Source organism: Mustela nigripes, chromosome 5, assembly GCF_022355385.1.
Source record: "Mustela nigripes isolate SB6536 chromosome 5, MUSNIG.SB6536, whole genome shotgun sequence".
Classification (NCBI taxonomy): Eukaryota; Metazoa; Chordata; class Mammalia; order Carnivora; family Mustelidae; genus Mustela; species Mustela nigripes.
Window position 1 is genome coordinate 93,785,394 of NC_081561.1, and position 26,116 is coordinate 93,811,509.

Sequence of the window (26,116 nt, forward strand, 5' to 3'; positions counted from 1 at the left end):
TTATAAGTCATTTTGATTCTAAATATATACTTACAAGCAGAATTTCTTGAGAGCGTAACTGTTTTTTTTTTTTTTTTTTCTTTACCCTTGACCCTATAGTTCAGGTCTTCAGATTGCTATAGGTGTAGTTATGATATAGTGTAAATAAATCTAAATAATTAAGCTAGCCTTTCTAAGTAGACTGAACTTATAGAAACATAAAAGAGTCTGTCTTCTTTTTTAAATCAATTTGACTGGCCATCTTATTCAGTGATGGTGAGTAGAGCGACTTGTTAGAAAAACTCAGTCAGTCTCCACCAGGGGGCAGAGCTCAGTGGCCTTATGTAATAGGCTTACAACACTTTGAGGACTTCCTACAATCCTTAGGCTAATGGTTACTAAGCTGAAATTTATGCCCACACTCTGTCTCCTGTCACAGCTATATTGACTCTCCAAATTCTTTGGATGACCCATGCTCTTTCCTGTATATTAGATAATCTACCAGGAGCCTTCTATACCAGTCCTTCCCCATCTCTTCATCCAACTAATAATGCCCACACATCCTTTAGGTTTCAACTCAGAAGTAACTTTCTTAAGATAGTCATCCCTCATTACTTTCTCCCTACCCACACTTATATACATACATACACACCTGACTAAGTTAAGCCCCCAAGACCCTCCTCCCCACAGTCCTAGTCACTTCCTTACAACATTTGTAATTCTTGTTTAGTGTCTTTTTCCCCACAAGTCTGTAACACTAGGGGCAAAGGATAGTGTGTCTCATTCTTAATAGAATCTTGAGCATAGCAGAGCATCTAGGTAAATGCAAAAGGAAGGAAGGACAGAAGGAAGGAAAGAAGAAAATGATGGGGGGGATACAGGAGGGAAGGAAAGGTCTGTGCAAGATCGTAAAATCTCTGTCCCAATGGATTTAGAAGAAGTGTATAAATACTCTGTGATCTGGCTGGTTAGACCATACTAAACTTCAAGGTCCCTTTAGTTCTGGATCATGTAGAAGCTATACCTTCTACAGCCTTTGGTCTATTAAAAAATATAGCTCCTGTTGATTCACTAGGAAGATTCTGGAGCAGAACTGCACCGATGGTGCAACTAAGTGGAGGACACACACTTACTCCAATTGATCTCAGTTTAACAAGGGGTGAGCTATGGTTGGTCACATATATTTGGCCCAGGCCTCTGCTCTGTGAGGAGAAAAACAAAACACTTTCTCTGGCAGACAGTTATGTTCCACAAACTGCAGGGTGGAACTCCATGGGTATAAATAAATCTACCTCTTGACCAAGATAATCCTTAACCCTCTTCTCAGTTTGACTCAAAGCTAGACAAGTCTCTTCCTCACTATGGGCCCCTTGAGTTCCCTTTCCTTAGAGCATTTAATTTTTAAAATGCCATTATAAATTCTTTCTCTGTCCCTTGGAGGTATACATTTTCTCCTAGCCTCTTGCCAGTTTTTATAGCAGAGAAATTTCTTTCTCAAGATCTGGAAGCCATCCCTTTGAAGTGTAATCATCAAGAGTGATAGCAAACCCTAGCTCCCCATTTCTGTGGGAAGGTGGGAGCCTAACTTAGATAAATGACAGTTATCAAGCACAGATGGCTAATCACATTGGCCAAGCTCCCCTCGATGTCCTGTAGGGCACTTGCTCACTAGCTCGTCTCAACATTTAAATCTCCACAACTTTTGTTTCAGCAGAGTGGAGTCAGTGTCTCTTGGCTGTTGGAACAGTCTTGAATAAAGTCTTTTTTGCCTGTTTAATTCTAGTGCACTTTTTCTTTGGCACCTGATGGGGAGAGATCACATGAGGTTTGTCCCAGCTCATATGTACACTTGAGTTAAACTGGAGCTACATCACTCGTGACCAATGTGAATATTCTAGAAGGTGACCAAATTTAAAACAAAAAAATGATTTCACTGAATAAAATGTCAATTAACTTCCTTTTAGTGAGCACGAGGATTATTCTTATTTGGGAAAGTGGGATTGTTTTCTTTTAATGCTGCTATTTTGGGATAACATTGAGGGGGAAGCATCTCATCACTTCTAGACAATGCAAGTTTGAACAATGTCCAGGCACAAAATCTGTAGTTGTATGCTTCTGAGCTAAATCAATTTTCTATCCCATAAATGCAGCTCATATAATGGTCTTGGCTGCAACCTTGAAACCTTGCTGAGCTCTTATTGTGAAGGTCCTGAGTGCCTGGGTTTTATTTTATTCTGATTTGGACAGCAGCTGATGGGTTTTATGGCCTAAAGAGCACTGGGTTTGGGAGCCAGACTGCTTGGGTCCGTATTCTGGGTCCACTCGGACTTCAGTTAGTTGCTGAACATCTGGCTGAGTAAAAGAAAATAGTACAGAAACTGATGCCTAGTAAATGCTCAATAAATGTTAGTTCTTTTCATTGCTGCTATCATCACCTTCATTGTCACTTTCACTACTGTGAAAAACAAACAGGACTTCACGATTTCAGAATTTCTACTTTCCACCAAAAAAGCCAAAAAAACAAAATAAAACAAGTTATTGATAGGTAGGATTCTGACTTACAATAGACTTTCAGCCCTGCTGAATTGCTTCATTCATGCATAATGCTGAGCCCTATTTGTGAGACCTTTGTCTTTCTCTCTCCCTACCCCAATCCCTGAATTTTTTAGTGATGGATGGGCAGACAGAGATGAAGTCATTGAAGGTTATGAGGTGGAAGCCAACGGGGGAATCACAATAAAGCTGCAGTCTCCAGAGGTCAGGTCATTTGATGATTATTTCCTGAAACTGAGGCTGGACACTAATACAAGGAATCCCTGGTTCCCTGAGTTCTGGCAACATCGGTTCCAGTGCCGCCTACCGGGACACCTTCTGGAAAATCCCAACTTTAAAAGAATCTGCACAGGTAATTCGCGTTCACAAAGTAACAGCTCAGAGGTTATAACTCTAGCCCCATTGCAACTTGTTGAATGAAAGTAGAAGGTGTCAAGGCTGCAGTTCCAAAGACTGAATTGCCATCTTAATTTATAAAATAGCTAGAATGAGGAGAGTGTGTGTATTACCACAAGGATTCATGTTTCTATATTCTGGAAAAACTGCTTTGGTCCCTTGTGGAGCAAGTTGTAAGAAGAAATAGTGCAGGTAAAGGAAAAGCACACTGATAATTCAGGTATCTAGTATTCAAGCCAGAGGAAATAGATTTTATTGCAAGCATGCTTAGGAAATGTTAGCTGAAGACATAAGTAAGCAGCACTGGTTTGATCCCTTATTCTTCTTTATGACTCGCTTCAAAATATGAGCCTGAAGAAGATGAGATAATGTTACTCAGGGCCACACCACTTACATGGGTGTATGTGGACATAGGTGGCAAGAAGCTCAACACTCTCATCTATAAATAGGAGTGACATTTCCTGGTGGGACAGGTAATTCCCATGTACTGCTCCCTGAAGGCATGCCAGGAAAGGACAGCACATTGTTCCAGGTCTTTCAGGGCTTGGTGAACTCTACTGGATGTCCTTTTCTGACCACCAAGAACTACCACATTTCTTAACAGACTTCTTAGCACGGTAAGTTTTATGAGTGTTATTACTGCATAGAGACATTGCTGTCTACTGTCCTTTTTCAGTATTGCTTAATGTGGCAAAAATAGATCCCCTTTGGTCTACCATAGTGCCATTCAAAACCAATTGTCTATGCTCGGTTGATAGCAGAGCATGATTGACAGGCATTAAAGATGGGGTCACCATTGACTGAGATGGGAAAGACTCCAGGACTCCAAGGAAAGCAGAAAGGATCAGAAGCTACATTGCAGATGGGTTAATTTTGAGATATCTATTAGTGATGCAGCTGTATATGTCACTTGGTCATTGCGTTTTATTGGTAAAATTTAGAATGCTATTTATTAAACATACCTGGATATCTTTTTGCAAGGATTTCCAAGAAAATACCTTGTGACCTAAGCTTTCAAAACAAAGTTAGAATTCTGTAGCCATGTATGTTTTGAATATCATTTTGGGTTTTCAGTTGTCACAGTTCATACCAATGTCAAGGTTAAAATCTGAACTTGGTTAATGTTCATAGTAGAAAATAATAAAAAAAATGCACATTCATGAATTGCTCTTATATTATGCTTGACTCTCAGCTATTTTTAAGAGCTTCTTAGGTGATTACAACTTTTAATAAACATGTTTATGTTTGCATTTCATTCTGCAGTCAAGGTTAGCAAATATTTCCCTTTGTTCTTAGTTCTAAGGAAGACTGAAGGCTTATTTAACTTTTATATTTGGAACTAATTCATGAAATTTATTGCTCTCTTCTGCTACAGGAATCCAAGAATTTTATCTTTAATTTAGCTTCAGCAGTGTTTATGGTATCTGTATGTGTATACATTCATGTAAATTTACTTTGCTCTTCAGTTTTAATGTCTGCATTTCTATGAAATTGGCTTCAATGCTATAGAAGAACAACTGCACTTTCACTTCATGTATCATTCTTATCTAGTTGAGATCCTTGAATGGCAAATAAATTGCATAGTCTTCTAATAAATATGCAGACACATTTATGAAAATTTATGTAAGGAAGTTGAATGAACCCTTCTATACTATCAATAGCTGCTCTTTCCATCACTTGCTTTTACCTCTTCTAATTGGATCATTTTTGGTGTTTTGGAAAGTTTTGATATTGCAGTTAGTTTCCATGGAAACCTTTATTGAGCTCAATCTCGGATGTCACTATTTAAATAAAGAGTTTACATGCAGTAGATTGTTATTTTGAATATTAAGGGTCCTGCGCCCAGGCTCAATAATTTGGGAATCACTGTGGCTAATTAAAAATTACTTCATGCAAAGTCTACATCACTGCTTAATTAGTTGGGCATATCAAGGGATTGGAGATGTGTTGGAAAGGTACTAACTGAAACATCAAAGCCTAACTTTTTTTTTTAAAAGATTTTATTTATTTATTTGACAGAGAGAGATACAGCTAGAGAGGAAACACAGCAGGGGGAGTGGGAGAGGGAGAAGCAGGCTTCCCGTGAAGCAGGAAGCCCGATATGGGGCTGGATCCCAGGACCCTGGGATCATGACCTGAGGCGAAGGCAGATGCTTAACAACTGAGCTACCCAGTCTCCCCTTACTTTTTTTATTTATTAAGATTTTATTTATTTATTTGAGAGAGACAGAAGTGGGAGGAGGAAAGAGGGAGAGGGAGAATCAGGCTCCCCGCTAAGCAGGGTTCTGTGGGATCATGACCTGAGCCAAAGGCAGACAATTAACCTACAGAGCCACCCAGGCAAAAAGCCTAATTTAAAAAAAAAAAAAAAGAAGAAGAAGAGGAAGAAGAAGAAATCAATCTTTGTGAGGACAATGGAAGGAATAGGTATGAAACAAATCGAAGTCACTCTCTTCCAGTAAGAGTCTTAGTTGTTTATAGCGTTTGTGTTATGTTTGCAATAGCATGGTGCTTTATCCTTCCTGATGAGAATTGTGAAAATGATTCCATGGATCTGTGAGAGCATTTGCAAGATTAACCACTGGGTCCAACACTGGTTTGGTCAGTATCTGCCAAATGACTTGGAGGACTTTACTTAATTTCTGAATCAATTTCTGCATCTGTAGCATGGTAACACTTTACACAGGTGTGAGAATAGAATGAATAATACAAGTGAGATACTTTGCAAATTATAAATCCTAACATAAATGCAAAGTGTTATTATTAGTGTCATATCTTACCAGAAGGCAAATAAGTATAGCGTGGGTCACTTTATTAATATTACAGGTTTTGAAATTGCAAATTTAGCATAACTACATTCCAAGATGTGGAAACTAGAAAAACAAGCACACAATTCTTAATCAACCACCCTTATATCGTGCCAATACAGATACTTTATTTTTTTCTTACTTAGGCTTTTACAATTTTTTTCTGATTATAAAAGTAATACCTACTACTGTGACTATTGTATATAAATTGGAAATAATAGAAAAACATAAGAAAGATGATAAGTATTAAGAATTTTCTTTTATATAACCTTTGTTAATCACTATTAATTTTTAATATATTTCCAGCAAATACACGCTAAATTTTTGGTATATTTTTATCTGTATGTACTTTTAAATCATAAAGTCAGTATTATTTTATATATTGTTTTTAAAATGAATATTGCCTTTTCTTTCTTTTTTTTTTTTTTAAAGATTTTATTTATTTATTTGACAGATCACAAGTAGGCAGAGAGGCAGGCAGACAGAGAGGAGGAAGCAGGCTCCCTGCTGAGCAGAGAGCCCGATTCGGGGCTTGATCCCAGGACCCTGAGATCAGGACCTGAGCCGAAGGCAGAGGCTTTAACCCACTGAGCCACCTAGGCGCCCCTGCCTTTTCTTTTAAATGTATAAATTTATCATTAATTTATTTTATTCTTCACAGCCTCAAAATACTCTGCAGACAGATAAGCCCTAATTTATTTAACTATCTCTTGCTTCCTACCCATTTAAGCTGTTTTCATTTCTTTATGAATTAAAAAAAAGCTGCAGAAATATATTAAGAAATTCTTCTTCCTAACCATCCCCCCTTTTTTCTCATTTTCTTTCTTTCTCTCTTTCTTTCTTTTGATGGTTTTCTTAACATATATATTTCCAGAAGTTGAATTATTCAAATGATTTGAACATTTCTAAGAAAATAAGACATCTCAGAAGGTAGCTCCTACCAGCACTGCTTACTATTCTATGGACATTTTTTTCATTTTTGTTTTGCATAGCTATCATTGTAGTGTGCATATAATTCTGCATTTTATTTTCAGTTAGGATTATACTTTACTTTCTTGATGTTGCTGCACGACCTTTTATGCATGGTCATATTAAATGTCCATTTTAATATCTCCATAATATTCTACCCGGTTAATTATTTAGGCATTCTTATATTATTGGTTGCTTCCAATTTTTCTTCATATAAAAAACACTGACTATGATACAGAGAGTTATCATGGCTGTTATTACTATTTTAAGATTGTTTCCTCACTATAGATTTTTAAATGTGTAATTATTGGCCTAAGAACATAACAATATTTAGGCTTCTTAAAAAATATGTTATCATTGTGTTGCAATATGGTGATATTAGGATTTGCTGTGGTTAGCAGTATATTAACTGGATGAGCTCACTATGTCCTCACAGATCTTATTCCTAGTCCAGTGAATTTATAGTCATAATACTTTCTCCCATTATTCTTTATACCAACTGGAAACAAGTGGGCACAATACTTTTTAAAGCTGGTATATCCTTGTATTTGGTTATTATCCAAGACATAGTGAAAGAATTTGGATGATGTCTGTAATACTCACCAACAGCTCAGGACTAGTAAGATAATGGCAGCTAGCCTGATATGACAAAATTTCAAGACTTCCAAGAATGAGTGCTCTTTTTTTTTAAATGAGCTATAATTAATATGTAGCATTTTATTAGTTTCTAGTTTACTGTATACTATTTGATATTTGTATATATAGTAAAATCATCAATACAGCAGCCTTTACATCCATATATATATATTTTAAATAAAATTATATATGTATAATTTTATTTATTTGTTTGTTTATTTATTTATTTTAGAGAGAGAACACATCACATGCATGCAGGAGTGAGGGAGGAGAGGGGCAAAGGGGGAGGAGAAAGAGGGAAAGAGAATCTCAAGAATCTCCACTGAGTGTGGAGCCCCATGTGGGACTCCATCCCTTAACCCCAAGATCATGACCTGAGCTGAAACAAATAGTCAGATGCTCAACTGACTGAGCCACCCTGGTGCACCTTATCTTTTCTTTATCCATTTATCCATCCAGGAACACTTATGTTGCTCCCAACACTTATGTTGGCTATTATAAAGAGCTGCAACGAACATAGGATGCATATATTTTTTCAAGTTAGTGTTTTTGTTTCCATAAGATAAATACCCAGAAGTAGAATTGTTGCATCATATGATAGTTGTATCATTAAATTTTTGAGAAACCTCTATACTGTTTTCCAGAGTGCAGTGCAACAATTTCCATTCCCACCAACAGTGCACAAGGGTCCCCTTTTCACCACATCCTCAGAAGCACTTGCTTTTCTTGTCTTTTGGATGATATCCATTCTAACAGTTATGAGGTGATATCTCATTGTAGTTTTGATTTGTATGTCCCTGATGATTAGTGATATTGAATATCTTTTCATGTACATGTTAGCCATCTGTATGTCTTCTTTGGAAAAATGTCTATTCAGATCCTCTATCCATTTTTTCACCATTTTTTTTCTTTTGCTGTTGAGTTGTATGAGTTCTTTATATATTTTAGGTATTAACCTCTTATCAGAAATAAAACTTGCAAATATTTTCTCTTATTCAGTATACTGACTTTCCATTTTGTTGATGGTTTCCTTGGTGTGCAAAAGCTTTTTAGTTTGATATATTCCCACTTATTTTTGCTTTTGATATCAAAATCCAAAAAGACATTGCCAAGATTTTCTTTTAGGAGTTGTATGGTTTCAGATCTTATTTTCAAGTCTTTAACCCATTTTGAGTTATTGTGTGTGTGTGTGTGTGTGTGTGTGTGTGTAAGATTTCATTTTTTTGTGTGTGGCTGGCTGTTCAGTTTTCCCAAAACCATTTATTGAAGGGACTACCCTTTCCCCAAACATAGTTACTCTTGCTCCAGCTTAGAGACTGACATTCACAATTTTTACATTGGTACTAATTTTATAATATATTTCCCTCATTATTAGGTTTCTTTGGAGTTTCCATTTTTAATTAATATACCATGTAAAGAACAATAAGATTGGTCCAGTATGATTCCATCCAGATTAAGATAGTCCATGAACTGAGACTTGCTCCTATTTACTATAGTCTTTTAGGTCTTGGGTAATAACTTCTCTTTGCCTTTGGAAGTTTGATCCCAATGCCAATATGCATGCCTGAGAATATCATTTGCCTTTACCCAGAAATTGGAATATTAGCCATAGTTTGTAGAGGGCTTCACAATTCGCCACCCCTCCCTATAACCATGCCCTTTGAAATATGACCTTGCAGCTCCTCCCATTATGAAGTGGAATTTTGCTCTCTACCATTTGAATCTCAATAGAATTTATAGTTTATTAGTTTCAAGTCCAGGTTTTAAGAGGCTTAACCTACTATTATTCTTTCTTGTGACCCTCCCTCAGCTGTATATAGAAGCCTGAGTTAGTCTTCTAGAATATGAGAGAGAACTTGGAGCAGAAACGGGATGATCTCTTAGTTGATAAACCCATCTCCAGCCAATACACTAGCTGACTGTTGACACATGAGTGAGCCTAGCTGAGATAAGTCATGTCCAGCCCAGAGTAGCAAAACTTCCTAGTTGACTCTCAGATTCATGAACTAAATAAATACTTGTTGTTTTAAGCCCCTAAGCCTTGGGGTGGTTTGTTATGCTGCATTATTGTGGAAATTGGTAAGTGATTAAAGGATTTTGATAGCCCTATAATCCATGATCCTCACATGGAACAATAGTTGATTTAATTTAGGGAACATAATTTCTCAACCTAATGCTAGAATTCTCAATCCTTTCCCCCTTTAGGAGGAATGATACAATACTGTACCCTATATCTCTGAAGCAAAGCCAAACATTTTTATGATTCTACAATGACGATTTAAAGCCCCCGATCCAAGGCAGTAAAACTATTCTACTTTGGAATTCTGGAAGTGCTAACAAAGGGAACACAGTTACAGCTGAGCCAAACAAACATCCCCAAAACAAAAAAGTTAATAGGTTCTCACACAATGTGCTGGTAGAAATTGCTTAATGGACATATGTTTAAAAAGCTTTGGATGCTGCTTTACTCAGTTTGGGATGCTATAACAAATTACGGTAGGCTGGGCGGCTTAAACAACAAAAGTTTATTTCTCATTGTTCTGGAGGCTAGAAAGTCTATACTTAGGGTGCCTGCATGGTAGGATTCTGATGAGAGCCTTCTTCCTGCTTTCCTCACATGATGGAGAAAAAGAAAAGAAAGAAGTCTCCTAAGTGCACTAATCAGATCATAAGAGGTACACCCTTAAGACCTAATTACCTTCCCAAACCCTATCTCCAAATATCATCATCACATTGGGTATCAGGGTTTAAACATGTAAATTTGGCAGTGACACAAACATTGGGTCTGTAATAGATCTATTTATATCTTTGCTTGAAAGAATGAAAGTAAACTGACCTTGTGTCACTTTTGGACATTATAATTTCTCAGAAAACCTCACACAGAGATGAAACTGAAAATAATATCATAGTATAAGCATAGTCTGGGTCTGCTTAACTCTTAATACTTTTGACCTGCCCTGTCAACTGTGGTAGCTACTAGCCATGTGTATTTTTTATATTTAAAATTAAATTAATTAATATGAAGTTAAACACTCATTTTCTTAATCTTACTAGTCATATTTCATATGTCAACGACTGCATGTGGCTTATGACTACATCTTGCATAGCACAGATGCAGAAAAATTCCATTATTACAGAGAGTTCTGTTGAACAGTGCTACGTTCTAATTTTCTTCTTCTTCTCCTTCTCCTTCTCTTTCTCCTCCTCCTCCTCCCCCTCTTCCTTCTTCTTCTTTTTAGAGAGGGACAGGGGAGGGGCAGAGATTGAGGGAGAGAGAGAATTTTAAGCAGGCTCCATGACCTCACAACCCCAATATCATGACCTCAGCCAAAATCAAGACTGAGATACTTAACCAACTGAGTCACCTAGGTACCCCTGCATTCTAATTTTCTAACCCCATAAATGCAAATTTGTTTGTTTGTATGGTTATTTGGGTCTAATTCATAATTTAATGTTCCCAGCATGATCAACTTGTTGAACATCCTAAGTACAACAGCTGAAAGATGTTATGAGCTACAGCTTCCACCTTGCTTCTGATTCCCACAGACCTTCCAACCAAAATAGGGCAGACTTATTCTTTTGAAGATCAGGTATATCTTCACTCACCTATTAAGGTTCAGGATAGTTTATTCTTCCATGTCATTTTAATAATTGAATGGATTTATAAAAATGTGTTCTATCATTCAAAAGACATAAAGATGGACGCAGGTACACACGTTTTCTATCATTTTACTTTATATTCATCATGATTTTGTTTTGAAAGGGCTTGAATAATTTTTAGCATCAAGCAGATATGGACTTCAGGTATAAAAATGGAAATTTTTTGAGGCCAGCAATGCTTATTGTAACAGTGATCAGTTGTTATTTTATCTTTAATAGAAATATCTCATTTACAATTATGTAATGTTGGATATGTTAGTGAACTTTCTGCTATGTAAACTAGTTACCTAGAGAATGGCCTAAGGTTTATTAGTTTAATTTATTAATAAATCCTTCAATTAGATCAATTTCTCCTTATTGAACAATTTATATACTTCCAAAATTTAATGCTTCCACCTATGGTCTAGCCTAACTTCTAAACAAATTTGAGAATGGGTATTTTTAATGATTAAGATCTATGGCTATTCTTTATGAAGAGTTCACCTTGACATAAAAGGCTGCTATATATTTAGATATTCCCAAATGGCTACATATGGGATTACTCTATATCATATAAGTTGTATTGCTTCTCATCAGGAGAATAGTTTTGCATTTTACATCTTGTGCACATTTGCTGCTGGGAAAACTTACATGAAGTAAAATCATAATTTCAGCCATCATAAGAAGTTAGTCTTTTCATGATGGGTAGACCAAACATACTTGGCATATGGCCCATTTACTTTTTTTCCTGTATTTTTATATTCTTGTTGAGGTACAATTGACATACATAAAACTACACGTGTTTAACTTGAACTATTTGACAAATTTTGACATGTGTGTATACCCATAAAATCATCACCACAATCAAGATAATGAATATATCACTCCCCAAATTCCTTTCTGTCTCATGGAAAATTCCTCCCTCCCACTATTTCCCACCCCTCTCCTCCCTCCTATTCACATGCAATTTTCTGTCACAGTAGTTCATTTGCAATTTCTACTTTTTTTTTTTTTTAAGGTTTTGTTTATTTATTTGAGGGAGGGAGGATGAAGAGGGACAAGCAGACTGTGTTGAGCACAGAGTCCTACTTGGGGCTCAATCCCATGACCTTGAGATCATGACCTGAGCTAGGATCAAGAGTTGGAGCCTTATTCACTTGAGCCACCCAGGCACCCCCTACTCTTTCATATGAATGAGACTGTGTGCTGAGAACTGCATTCTGTCTGCATTCTTTCACTCAGCACAGTTAATTTGAGATTCATCATTGTATTGCAGGTATCAACAGTTCATTTTTTAAAAATTGCTGGGCGGTGTTCCATTAACTGGTCATAACAAAATTTGTTTATCCTTTTACCTGGATGTGGATTTGAGTTGTTTCCTGAACCAAGTTGGCCAAGAACATCCATGTACAATTTTTGTACAGACATATGCTTTCTTTTCTTTTGGGGCAAATCCTAGCTGTGGAATGCCTGGATCCCATGGGAGATATATACTTGACTTTTTAAATTTATTCTTTGGTCCTATTCATTATGGGGATACATAATTGGGAAAACAACATCATAAAGGAATCAAACACTGAAAAGATAAATGGTTTGTTAGAATTCAAGAATCTGTTTGTTAGGCGCCTGGGTGGCTCAGTGGGTTAAGCCGCTGCCTTCGGCTCAGGTCATGATCTCAGGGTCCTGGGATCGAGTCCCACATCGGGCTCTCTGCTCGGCAGGGAGCCTGCTTCCTCCTCTCTCTGCCTGCCTCTCTGCCTACTTGTGATCTCTCTCTGTCAAATAAATAAATAAAATCTTTAAAAAAAAAAAAAAAGGATCTGTTTGTTAGAATTCAAGAAACTTTTGAGCTTGTTCTTGAGGATGTTTCATCATTCCATTATTTCTGCTGTGTGGAGGTAACAGTTAAGGTGAAGGAGAAGATAATTCTGTATCCATATTCCGAGCCAAATTTTGGGTTATTATAGCTACTAAATATGATTCCTTATTAGATGCTATAAAATGGAGGTTGACATGTCTCTGGACAAATTCTTCAGTATGTTCTCTGGAGGTAAATTCTCTAGTGCTAGCTTTTTTTTTTTTTTTTGAAAAACTAACCTCATACCTGAAGTTATTATATACATTTGTGCCCTAATGAGTGGGGTACTATGTAATCAACCTACCAGTTACATTTATAATTTAGGTCCTGTGTCTCTGGGCCACTATAGCACATTTGAGTATTATAGTATATATCCAGGAGCTGCTTGTCAAACCTCACCCCAAAGATCTGTGTAAAGTAGTGATAAACCTGTTAACATAGTCACCTGTGCCTCTGTCGATGTCATGTCATAATTCTATATGGCCATTCTATTTAGTTACTAATTGAATGTTCTCTGGAGTATCAGTGGCTGGTAAACAGCATTATTTGTGACCACAAATCCTTATAGAAGTTCGATGGGCATCCATGGGTACTACATGGGACAAGTATTAAAATTTGTTAGAAATATTAAAAAATTGAATCCATAAGTACTTACCTCAAATAGATTTGGTCTAATAATGTAATCAACAGAACACTATTATCCAATCCATTTGGATAAATTAATAGCCCAGATCCTAAGATGATATGAAGAAGAATCTTATCCTTTAGAGCAATGATTCTCAAGGCTGGCTTATTAAAGTCATCATGAAAGCTTTTTAAAAAGCCTCTCCAATTTATGTAAACAGAAATGTCTGAATAACACACAGCATGTTTTGTTTGGGAAAAAGAAAAAGTTACTTCACAGTACCAAGTTCTCACACCACACCAACTGAATCAAAATCTCTGGAGTGGAGCCAACGACTTAGGTTAAGGACAGGAAGAAATACATAGTTAAAATTTATGATCCTTTTAGCTCTTCTTTTTTTTTTTAATTTTTAAAATTTGGAATTATCTATCACTGTCCAAGTTGACAGCTTGCCAAGGTTTTGGCTGTGGCTATGGCAACTGCAGTAGCTAATGAGAATTTAGTAATTTCTCATGCTGAATGAATCTCTTCCGTTTGTTTTATTTATTTATTGGTAGGCTTGTTGAAGCATTAGCATTCCAAAATCAATAAGTCATGGCTATATACTCTTTTTCTATGTCCAGATTGGGCAATTATGAGATGTATTAATTTTCTATTGCTGCCATAACAAATTACCATAAAGTCAGTGCTTTAAAATAATCCAAATTTATTATTCTACAGTTTCATGGGCATCTTGGTGGACCAACAGGTCCACCACAGTAGATATTTAGACAGAGTGAGGGATTAGCTTTCTAATAGCTACTTCTTTCGCTTTTTTGCAGCAGACCTGCTCAATTAACAGTTGCAATGAGAAAGGATATAACTCTTTGGATACATATTTAAATACCCAATTTCATTGTATTTCTGTGAAAGGTAGAACATCTAGACCATTAAGACATGTGCCTCTGGCTGACCAGAATGGCATCGGAATGCATGGACACTTTCCTTTGTATTTCTCTAATCCCTGTTTTTTCGTTTTCCATTGCTGGATTTGTTCTTCTCCTCTCCCAAACACTATGCTCTTACCACAGAGAAATAAAGAACTAATTTCTTGGCTAATTGAAATTTTTGTATAGCCATATGTGTCCTTACAGATATTTTTTGTCCAGCTCTCAGTTCACTTCACATGAATGATTTTTATCTTTCTCCCATAGATATGCATCAAGATATCAGACATTCTCCAGGAGTCTTGCTATATCTTAAAGCTAGAGCCTAACTAGAGTTTTAGTATCCTTTCTCATCAGTTGTCATCATTTGAAAGATTTATGGATGCCAAATTAATTCCCTCAAAGATTTTATCACAAAAATAAGAGTTTTTATTTGGTCCTTGCCATGAAGTTGAGTTTTCATTTGTTCTTTGTAGCATAAACTTCTTCTGTTTTATCTGTTAAGAGTTGGAAGTGAGGGGCACCTGGGTGGCTTGGTCGGTTGAACATCTGCCTTCAGCTCAGGTCAGGATCCCAGGGTCTTGGGATGGAGTACCACATTGGGATCTTTGTTTGGCAGGGAGCCTGCTTCTCCCTCTGCCACTTCCCCTGCTTGTGCTCTCTCTCTCTCTAACAAAGAAGTTAATAAAATCTTTAAAAAAAAAAAAAGGAGTTGGAAGTGAGTCAATTGCATTTTTATCTCTGCCCATTTAATATACCTACCTCCTTGCTTAAACATGCAACCTCATTTAATAAAATACCTGCCTTCCAAGTTATTTTAAGTGACAATGTTACTGAATGTTTTGCTGCTGAATAATAATGGATTTATGTCTTTTATGACACTGGTCACAGTCTCCTCACCATCTGCTGCCAGTTTTTATAAGCCTCATACTTAATGATTCATTGTCATTTTTTTTTTAAAGATTTTATTTATTTATTTGACAGACAGAGATCACAAGCAGGCAGAGAGGCAGGCAGAGAGAGAGAGAGAGAGAGGAGGGAGCAGGCTCCCTGCTGAGCAGAGAGCCCGATGCGGGACTCGATCCCAGGACCCTGAGATCATGACCTGAACCGAAGGCAGCGGCTTAACCCACTGAGCCACCCAGGCGCCCCTCATTGTCATTTTTAATGTATTTTTTTTTAAGTATACTCCATGCCTAGCGTGGCGCCCAATGCAGAGTTTAAACTCATGACCCTAATATCAAGATCTGAACTGAGACAAAGAGTCAGATGCTTAACTGACCGAGCCATCCAGGTGCTCCTTATGATCATTTTATTGTTGTTTCAGCGTTCCCCTACTTTTAGGGGAACCTAACCAAAAAGGGAATAGTTTAGGTTAGGTGAGGATACATGCTATAACAGATAACCCCTAACTTAATATCTTTCAAGAAGAAAAAATTATTTCTTGTTCTTGCCATATGTCTATGACGTATGAGTTAAGAAACTGCTCCATGTCTTCTGCACCTAACACCCTGTCTGATAGACCAACTTCAGTCCGGAACATTGATAGTTGTGGTAAGGAAACAGAATGTGACCAGTGTGATCTGGAGTTAAAGCTTCTGCTAAAAGTTATACATGTCGCTTCAGTAACATTTCATTGACCAAAGCCAGTCCTATGGTTCAACAAAATATCGATGGAGAGAAGATACAGAAACCATCCTAAGGTATCTAATATTTATGGGTAATAATATAATCTATGAAAATATTTAATGAAAATTCACACTGCAGCTATTTATTTAGGAGTTTGATGTGTATAAAATGTATGTTTAGAATTTTTGGTTTTGAACTCACTTAAACCTTTAATTGGCAGGATTACCTTGTCAAAATGCATTTTCATGCACTTCCAATGCATTTTTGCCAAAGGTAAAGAGGTATTTCCTTCTTATTTACCAGGAGCTAAATTAATTGTAGAAATTTTTATTAAGACAGTGAATGAAAAATTCAGAACTCCAAGACCAAGAGACATCAACCAAAAGGGCTTATCAACAAAATGCCTATCTTTTCTAATCAAGGTAGGATTAAGTAATAATTAAGTACTTCTGTACTGAGATTTCATGTTTCTGCTAGTGAAGACATCTTTATTTAGAGGCTTTGGAAATTTAGAGCTTATTCCCATCTTAGGAAGAACAAAAAGAACGTGATTCATGTATAGTCAGTTATAGCCAACTACTCTCTACTTAAGGCCCCACCTCTCATGTTTAACCTACAATGATTGACACTCAAGAGCAGTTTCAGGATTTCCTTTCTTATGTGGGACATGATAAGTCAACATTACTGCTTAATAACACATATAGTTCTTGCAAAAAAAAAAACCCTCGTGTGCAGAAATTCTTACAGCGTAGTACAAATGTCATTGAAGACCTTGGGCTTGTATTTTCCCCTTATAAAGAGATTAATTTACATCGTCTTCTAGGAATAAAATGTCCTTAGCCTTGCGGCACTGTGCTCTCTTACTGATATTTTTGCAAGTCTGTATGTGCAGAAAGTAAGAAGAAATTGTCATGTAGCAAATGGTTAAGAATCCCCCCATTCTGTGCTTTAACCTTTCCCTATGGGATTCTGCAGAAGTCCCTGGCACACTATTTTTAGGCATTATACTTTTCAAAATTCCCAAAATAATATGTGAAAATTAGTGTCATATTAATTCTTATCTTATCATTACTAAGGCAGAATATTTCCTCAGCTTTTATAATTTTTCAAAATTTTAACTTCTGTACCTTCTTTACTGTGCTGTCAGATTACCCTTTCTTAAAATTAAAATTATTTTGTTTTTAAAATTCTTATTATAAAACTTGTACTTCTTCATTTTAAAACCTTTACACAAAATAAAAGAAATAAGTCCTGGCCTTTGAGTCCTCAAAATCATGTCATTAGTGACTTACTCATTTTGTAGGAAAGTTTAGGTCACAAAAGCGTGTATTTTAGACTCTACCGTGATGTGAACAAGTTAGGAAAGTGATCACATAGCTATTAGAATGAGGTTTGTTGGAAAGAAAACATACAAACAAAAGCTAAATTGTGTTTTTGAGATACAACTATGTATCATCATTTAAAAAAAAAAGGTGACATGGATAAATAATAAAAATACAAACAAATGCAAATAAAAGAGGTACAATCTTTCCATTATAAAATAAGTAAGTCAGAGAATGTAATGTATAGCATGGTGACTATAGTTAATAATACTGTGTTTCATATTTGAAAGTTGCTTAGACAGTAAATCTCACAAGTTCTTATCACACACACACACAAAAAAGATCAAGATATAGGTTGTAGGAAATGTTCAGAAGTCTTCTAGCTATTTGGAACAGCCCATATAGACTTAAGACATTATGAAAAGCTGGGCATAAGGCTAGACTAACTAAAGGGTTATGTATACATATTTATATGCATTTTATGCATTAATACCTAGACTTTTTCCAGTAATTATTTAAGGCAATCCAAAAAACTTCCAACAATATGACTTTTTTCAAATTAAATGAATAGAAAATAAATATTGTAAGAAGTTAGTTATGGTATAAGATATGATCCCTTTTATATGGCCTTGACTTTCTTTAATACACTTTTTTTTAAGAATAGTTTTGGATTTACAGAAAAACTGTGAGGAGAGGACAGAGAGTCTATATATCTGACAATCAGTTTTCTGTATTATTAACATGCTATGTTAGTATACTATATTTGTTATAATTAATAAAACAATAGTGACACATTATTATTAACTGAAGTCCATATTTTATTCCTATTTTCTTGCTTTTTATCCAATGTCTTTTTTTTTTTTTTTTTTTCTATTCCAGGCTACCGCCCAATGGATACCACATTACATTTAGTCATCATGTCTCCTTAGGCTCCTCTTGGCTGTGACAGTTAAAATATGACTTTTTAAAATATGGAAATTTTGCAAAATAAGGATAGGGGAAAATCAGATAAAGTCAAAGTTGTGATTAGAGACAAAATAATACATGTGATGAGGTTAGGTTCTGTGGCTAGAGATGGGGAACAAATGTGGCTTTCAACCTCAGTGTCCAAAACATATGAAAACACCAGTTGCTTATGATATTTCATAGAAATGGAACTCTTCCTGGTATAGTCCTGAGAGAACTTTCTCTTGGGGTCATAATTAAGACTTTTTAATATCCTAAACATCTTCCTTAACATTATGTTTATGGAAAATTTAAATATGTCTTATTAAGGCTATTTCCTATATTATTATTGTTATTATTATTATTATTATTTTGTATTATCTTAAAGGTGGGCCAAGTCATGATGACTAAATGCATTTTAGGTGTCTGAGGAGGGACAGCAGTAGGGTCAATGCCGTACAGTTATCTAAACTCATTGTGGGATTGATCACTTACCCTAAACAGCTCTTCCTACACGGCTTTTTCCAAGGATTCCAAGGAGAATCAGATAAATCAGTAGAGGCAATATTGATGATTTCAGTTTGGATCCTTCTCACCCACCTCACCCCAGACTTTCCCTCATCATCTTCGTTGATGCAAGACAAACAAAAGACTTTAAACATGGATACTTGAAAAGAACTCGCCATGGGGGTGATTTAGAATAGGAAGACTAAAGTTCAGGTTGGTGAAACTATGAGGGCTGGGTTTTGAGACAGGTGTTCCAGGCACCTCACAGATTGAGGGATAGCTGCCTGCTCTGTCTTTCCTTGCTTTACACTGCATTTGTTCTAGCTCAGGGGCAGCTGTTCATAAAAATGAATTATATTTTCTTTGGCTACATTTGTGTACAGTGCGGGATTGCAAAGTTTGAAGGTATCTTTTCTATGCAATTATAATATGCCAGATGAGATTTTCTGTAATCACAATTACTTATATTCTTTAGATTTAACATTTCTCTGTGGGGAGTATTGCTAATTAAAGTACTGCTACAATTAAAATAGAAGTGTGACCTACTGTCCTTAAGCTTCTTCAAAATATCACATACATCCCTAACTCCTACTCTGGCCTAGTTCTGTACACAAGGTTTAGTAGATCCTTATTTGATTTCTGACGTTATTCCTTGATATGTGTGACTATGGAAAAATTTTCTAACATTTTGAAGTCTCATCCATAACATGGGAAGTGTATACCAGTGTTAAAGGGCAAAGATTTAAATTAAATGAAATAAATTATGTGATGCTCTTATACAAATATTTAGGTAGTATTACTGTCTTAATGATGTTATCTATCTATGATATATGCATACATATATATATTTTTAAAGAATTTATTTATTTATTTGACAGAGAGAGACACAGCGAGAGAGGGAACAACAAGCAGGGAAGCAGCAGAGAGAGAGGGAGATGCGGGTTTACTGCTGAGCAGGGAATCTGATGCGGGGCTCCATCCCAGGAACCTGGGATCATGACCTGAGCCGAAGGCAGACACTTAATGACTGATCCACCCAGGCACCCCCATAAATATATTTAAAACCATTTATTTATCTATACATGATATATGATGTCCAGCTTATATATCATAATTTTTAAATCATTGTGCCCTTTTCATGTTTGTCAAAGGTTTAGCTGGTATTTCTTTCTGCTCTTTTAAATTCTCCAACTTCCTTGCTGTCAGATATATTCACAAGCTTCCAGGATACTCAGGGGAATTTTACTGTTTTTGAGAAGTTGGGAATTTTATCCCAGCCTTTTATTTGATTCCTTACCTGAGGAGAAAGAATCCCATGACTCAAAGAAGGATACTAGTTTCAACCTGAGTGACCGTTCATCTCTAGTAGGTCAGGTGAGGTTAGTGATGTGGGGCTGACTAACCTGTCCATCTGTTGGTATATACCATGTAGGTGGACCCTTTCAATCCCACCTTCCCTGACCTTGGACAATCACTTACCTGCTCATCTTTGAATTCTCCCTAGAGAGTCTCTGTGTTTCTTACTGGGATTGTCAAACTTCCCTCTAAGTCATAGTTTTCTTAAAAGTTATAAATGTAAGATATACTTTTACATTCCCTCCCTCGCTAGGCACAATGACAAGATGAGTGTGTAATACAGTGAGTTGAATGAATGGATGAGTGATGAGATTGGGCTTCACTCAGAGATTCCCCGGCTCAAATGTCTTATTGTCTGAAAACTCCTATTACCTATTATACCATCAGTGCTTTCTTGGTTGGATGCATGTGACTATCTTGAATGCCACCTTATGTTTCATAGTGGAGGACAGGGCCCTAAGGAATTAGCTCACACATTTTGTGGAGGACTGGGGCCCAGAGCAGTCAGGGTTCTGTGATATCCTTTTTTCTTGACTAAGGTAGGGTATAGAGGAGAGAGGGCATCATGAAAACATTGATAAGAGTTTGGGGACCTCAGATGAAGTGATCAGAGGTATACAGACACAGAGAGAGGCCCCCAAAGTGAATATTCTCAGACTTTTAAACATAACTTTAAATGATTTCTCTACAAGTTATTTCTCAAATTTTCCAAGTGTTCATTCTGACCAACCTACCATATCAATGTCAAGCAAGCTTTTTATTAGCTTCAGGGGTAAAAACAGTGCAAAACTATTTAAACTACAAAGCTGGTTTACCAAATTGTGCAACAGGAAGTTTCTTCAATGAAGGGATGGGTGTGTGGTCATGACTACGCAACTGAGGAGTGCTGTGCCTCCCTTCAAATCCACTGATTAGGAAGGAAAATTTCGAACACTCATGGTGGATTGGTTTCCACTTTTCCTGTGAAAAGAACCTTTTTCATTGTCTTAGATACAATCATTTTATTTAGTTTGGGGAATAACTCAAGAGACAGAGAACTTTCCAGCGAAAATCCGTGTCCTTCTTTTGTTTTTGATGACTTTTTCTTTTTTCTTAATTCAGACTTCTTTTTTAGAGCAGATTTAGGTTCACGGCAAAATTGAGAGGAGGTACACAGATTTCTCCATATACTTCCTGCCTCCACATACATTGCCTGCCCCATTATCAACACCTCCATCACAGTGGTAACATTTCTTATAATTGATAAATCTATACTGACCCATTATTATCACTCAAAGTCCATAGTTTACATTAGGACTCACTCTTGGTGTTGTACATTATATGGGTTTGGACAAGTGTATAAAGACATATACCACTATTATGGTATTATACAGAGTATTTTCACTGCCCTCAAAATCCTCTGTGTTCTGCCTATTCATCAGTCCATACTCCTCCCAGCCCTTGAAAACCACTGGTCTTTTTACTGATTCCCTAGGAATACATCTGACACTCTCATCATCTTATCAAATTTGTTTTCACTTTTTTTTAGATTTTAAAAAATTTTATTTTTGCCTGTGCATGAGCATCAGCAGGGGGAGGAGAGAAAGAAGTAGCTCTTAATGTTATTTTCCTTTCTCTTTTTTATATTAGGATATTAAAGAGATAAATTAATGTGATCTGTCTGATAAGTTTTAAACAAGGCTTTAAAGACCACTTGAAACCTCCTAGTGCTGGAGCTAAATGTTAAAGCTGCTAGAATTAAACAAGTTACCAGGAATTAAAGAACGAAAAAAAAAAAAAGACAAAAATTGAGAGGCAAAATAACCTTCAATGCAGCAACCTCTTAGAGAGTTCTAGTCAATACAAAACTACCTGATTCAAGTTGCAGCTATTAAAGTCAACCCAGAAGCAAAGTGTGGGAAAATATGAGAATACACACCTGATGTTCTTCATGGAAAATTCTCTGTTAGGGACAAGCCTTATAACCACTGAGTTTGTTGTTTTTGTTTGGTAACGGCTATTAAAAATTTATTATATATTTTCAGAATTATGTTGGTGTCCCCAGTACAAATTTTTTAAGCCATGGTTGTCTAGTGGATGTGTTATTGTTAAGCATTGAGACTGTAATTGCTCTTGAATTTCTTTGGGATCGATATTTCTTTGGGATCGGTATTTAGGGCGATCATATAACTTATTGTCCAAATTGGGCCACTTTCAGCAGTGAAGTAATGATTTTGGAAGCACAGTTGTAAAGAAGACAGACTGGTCAAACACTGATGTTTCTTGAGTCACATTGGTCTCTAACTATATCTGTTTACTGATATTATTTTGGGTAATACATATACATGTATTACTCATACAAATACATATAACATGAAATACATGTACTTTGTATATATACATACATAAATGTACAATAATCAGTAGACTACTGTCTACTGATTTTACATTTATCTAATGTTAGTACTAGCTACTAGTTTTTGGATTGTTTAAAGAATATTCAAATAATGAGTTCATGATAATCTTGCCAAGTAGACATGAATCTCACCATTTACAAGTGAGAAAAGAGCAGTGGTATCTAAATGCCCTCCTGATCCTTGTTCTCTCTGTTACTCTCAGTGGCAGTGTGGGTGCAGATGCAGAAATCTACAGAAGCAGCACTTTTCTGGTGACTGACAAGAGGGCATCCTACTATGGGCCGGAATTATTGTCCAGTTGTTTTGGGGCTTCTCCTTAGGATCCTTCCAGATGAGCACAGCTGTCTTTCTGAGTAGAAGTACTGACACCCAACCTTTTAGCACCAAACAATGACAAAGCTCATCCGGTCAGTATTCATCATACAGCCAGCCAGAAAGCTAGGCACTTGTTTTCAGGAAATATTTGTGATTCACATGCCTTTCCAGCTTGTGCTTTTGTATAAATCTGAAGCGAGCACATGCACTTCCCTACCCTGCAGGTCGGCTGGGTCTGCACATGAAGGGGGCGCCACCATCAGGAAGAACTCTCTCTCCAGCTACCGCCCCAGCTCAGTGTGAACTGGCATTTGGGAAGGTGCAACGTAGAAAATCATCTGGCCTTTACAGGGCCACTTTCTTTGCCATAGCAACTGTCTCAGATAATGTTGCAAGGATCTATCACTGAACAAACAGAATATGTTACAGGTTTTCCTGTCCCCCCCTCTAAATCCTATGTTTTCATGAACAGTGAATAGAGAATTCAAACTAATAATATTGTCACTTGGTGGGAAGGTGAAAACACTGTGGTTCCCTGAGCTTTAGTACCTTTTCATAACCCTAGTCGCAGAGTTTTTAGTGAGAAAGGGATTTTATGATCCAGTGTTCTTTGGTGCGTTAACTGTTACAGACCACGAGGGTATCATTAAATCATTACCTTTTTAATAGAATAAATAGAATCAAATAATTGTAGTTGACTATGTTTATTTACCTTCAAAAGAATACCTGCCTAACTACTGCAGATCCAACAGAGTGGATTGTGAAAATAGCTACCTTGATTCTAAGCAGTAATCTTGTTCTGACTGCTAAAGAACAACACGGACTACAAATAGCTGCCTGAGTGAGGCAGCGCACAAGGCCTCCGTGGGGGTGGGAAGTGACTGCGTACCTTCTGAAAACAGGAAATTCATGGTGGTTGGAGGGAAGGGTTGGCGATTTTATCTGCTGCCAGTGAGGTTGGCTATTCTGCAGAGTGGTAGAGCAGAAAGAACTCTGGACCAGACCTGGGACCCAGACACAGTGCTGCTATAATGTGTCAACAGTGCATTTCCAACAAGCCAGGGAACTTTGATAAGGATCTAGACCTCCTTGGGTCTTAGTCTCCTGATTAAAAAAGAAAAAAAAAAATACAAGTGGGTCAGATTATCTTTCTGAAGATCTCTTGCCCCTCCAAGGTTTCTATGCTTTGCTTTTTCATTTCTACATTTACTAGTACTTGGCAAAGCCATTCACATAGATTATCTTTCTACTGTTTATGTAACTCTATGAGATAGGTTCTATGATCACCGTTTTTCACATGTGAAGACTAAAGTTAAGTCACAATTGGGGGCTTCTTTCACTTCAGTTAATTCCTCTTGTTCTTCTTTCCCTTCAGTTAATGCTTCCATCGAAGAGACTTCTAATTAAGAAGCACCTCAGCTCCTTTGGCTTACTTAATAGGAAAAGATGAGTGATTCATCTTGAAAAACTGGGCATGCTCAGCTCCACCCCTTGCTCTCTTGTCTTGGAGGCAATAGCTTGACATCCTCAAAGGTTCTGGTTGGTTCTGAGGCCTTGGGCAAGTGTGGGCTGTCTTTGTGTAGCCTTGTCAGTAGGCCTGACAGATGAATTTCTAGTTCTAAGATCAAGTAATGAAAAGTCTATCCTGGTCACATATCTAATCTATGTCCTTAATCCAGTGTGGTTATCTGTTTTTCAGTTAGTTAGGGTTTTTGTTTGTTTGTTTGTTTGGGGTTTTTTTTGTTGATGTCGTTATTGTTAAATTGAAAAAAAAAATTTAGTTTTCCTGGTTGGCTCAGTCAGTGGAGCATGCAACTCTTGATCTCAGGGTCATAGTTTGAAGTCCATGTTCAGTATGGAGATGACTTAAAAATAAAATCTTTAAAAAAATTAATTGAAGTAGAACTCACATATGGTAAAGTGCAGAAATCTTTATTGTATAGATCAATAAATGTTTACGTAAGTACGTACCCATGTAACTCCTGCCCATATCATGATTTAGAACATGTCCAGAGGCTTTCACTTATTTAGAGCATCCTAAATTCATTCCAGCAATGTTTCATAGTTTTTCAGTGGGCAGAATGTAGGTATTTGATTTTTATTATGCTGCAACAATTGATATATCTGAAAAAAAAATTAAGTTATTTGTTGCTAGTATATAGAAGCACTCTTGATAGTTGTATTTTGGCTCACAAGTTTGCTAAATTAATTAATTAATTCCAATTTTTAATAAATTCTTTTGAGTTTTCCATATATAGAGTCACCTTAATAATAAAACATATTTTATCCTCATCTGTTTGACCCCTGGGTCTGCTTCTTAGCTGCATCAGTTTTGGGAAGGGAGTACATTATCTGTCCCACTGAAATCCCAGGGGTCTTGAACTTTTTCTGAGGTTTTAATAATGTCCCAGTTTGAATTTCCAAAGTGAAAGGATAAAGAATATAGATTGAGAGAATGTTGAACTGTAATAGAGTACTTTTGATGATGATTGCTCTATTTCATTAGAGAAACCCCACCACTATGCATAACTCCAGTTATGTTACCTTTTCAAATTTAGACCCTCAGCATTAACTTCAAACTAAAAAGAAACAAAACAGCATTCTTCTATCTCATCATAAAACAAGGACGTATTTTGGGAAACAATGGTAAACATAACTGCCCCAGAGAAAATATTCTGATTTCTTGGCATTTATAACTCTGCACTACCTCTCTTTCTGAAAGTGTTATATACTCAGTATATCATTGATAAAATCTCAGTTCAAATCAAAATAGAAAGGGCTGTATTATTTTATATTGTTAAGATAATAAATTTCATATTCCTCTAAATGACCCAAATATTAGATTAACTGAAGGAAGATTAATCAGATCATTTTAAAAATAATGAACTCAAAAGATGAAAGTGCCCTTAGTTTTTCTCGAAAACCTGGACTGTTAAATTTTCTTTATAGTTTTCTAGGGAGAATTTGTGTTGAGATTCACAACTGTCTAGACTTGTCCATGCTCAAGCCTAGGATCTATGAATTTTTGTTTACTCTGACTCTATATTTTCCTTTTTCCCTGTAAAGTTTTCTCTGTTCACACTACAGAATAATATGACCTTTCATTATTTTCTGCGTAGTTTATTAAAATGTAAATTAACTCCTGTGTCGGATAGAAGAAAGGAGCGTTCATTTAACAGAGGATGTGTTATTATCACTGTTACTATTAGTTGAGTTTCTATTGCTTAAACCCACCTGATTTTAACATATGTGAGCAGT

The 26,116-nt window shown here is 36.4% G+C and overlaps 1 protein-coding gene across 6 annotated transcripts in view; it reads left to right on the forward strand.

Moving 5' to 3' along the window:
- GRM1 (glutamate metabotropic receptor 1) overlaps nt 1-26,116 on the forward strand; it is a 408,193-nt gene that overhangs the window by 297,316 nt on the left and 84,761 nt on the right. For all 6 annotated transcript variants that reach the window (XM_059400900.1, XM_059400899.1, XM_059400898.1 and 3 more), the window contains exon 4: nt 2,649-2,884. In XM_059400900.1, coding sequence (XP_059256883.1) covers nt 2,649-2,884 — 236 coding nt within the window. The remainder of the gene's footprint in view (nt 1-2,648; nt 2,885-26,116) is intronic.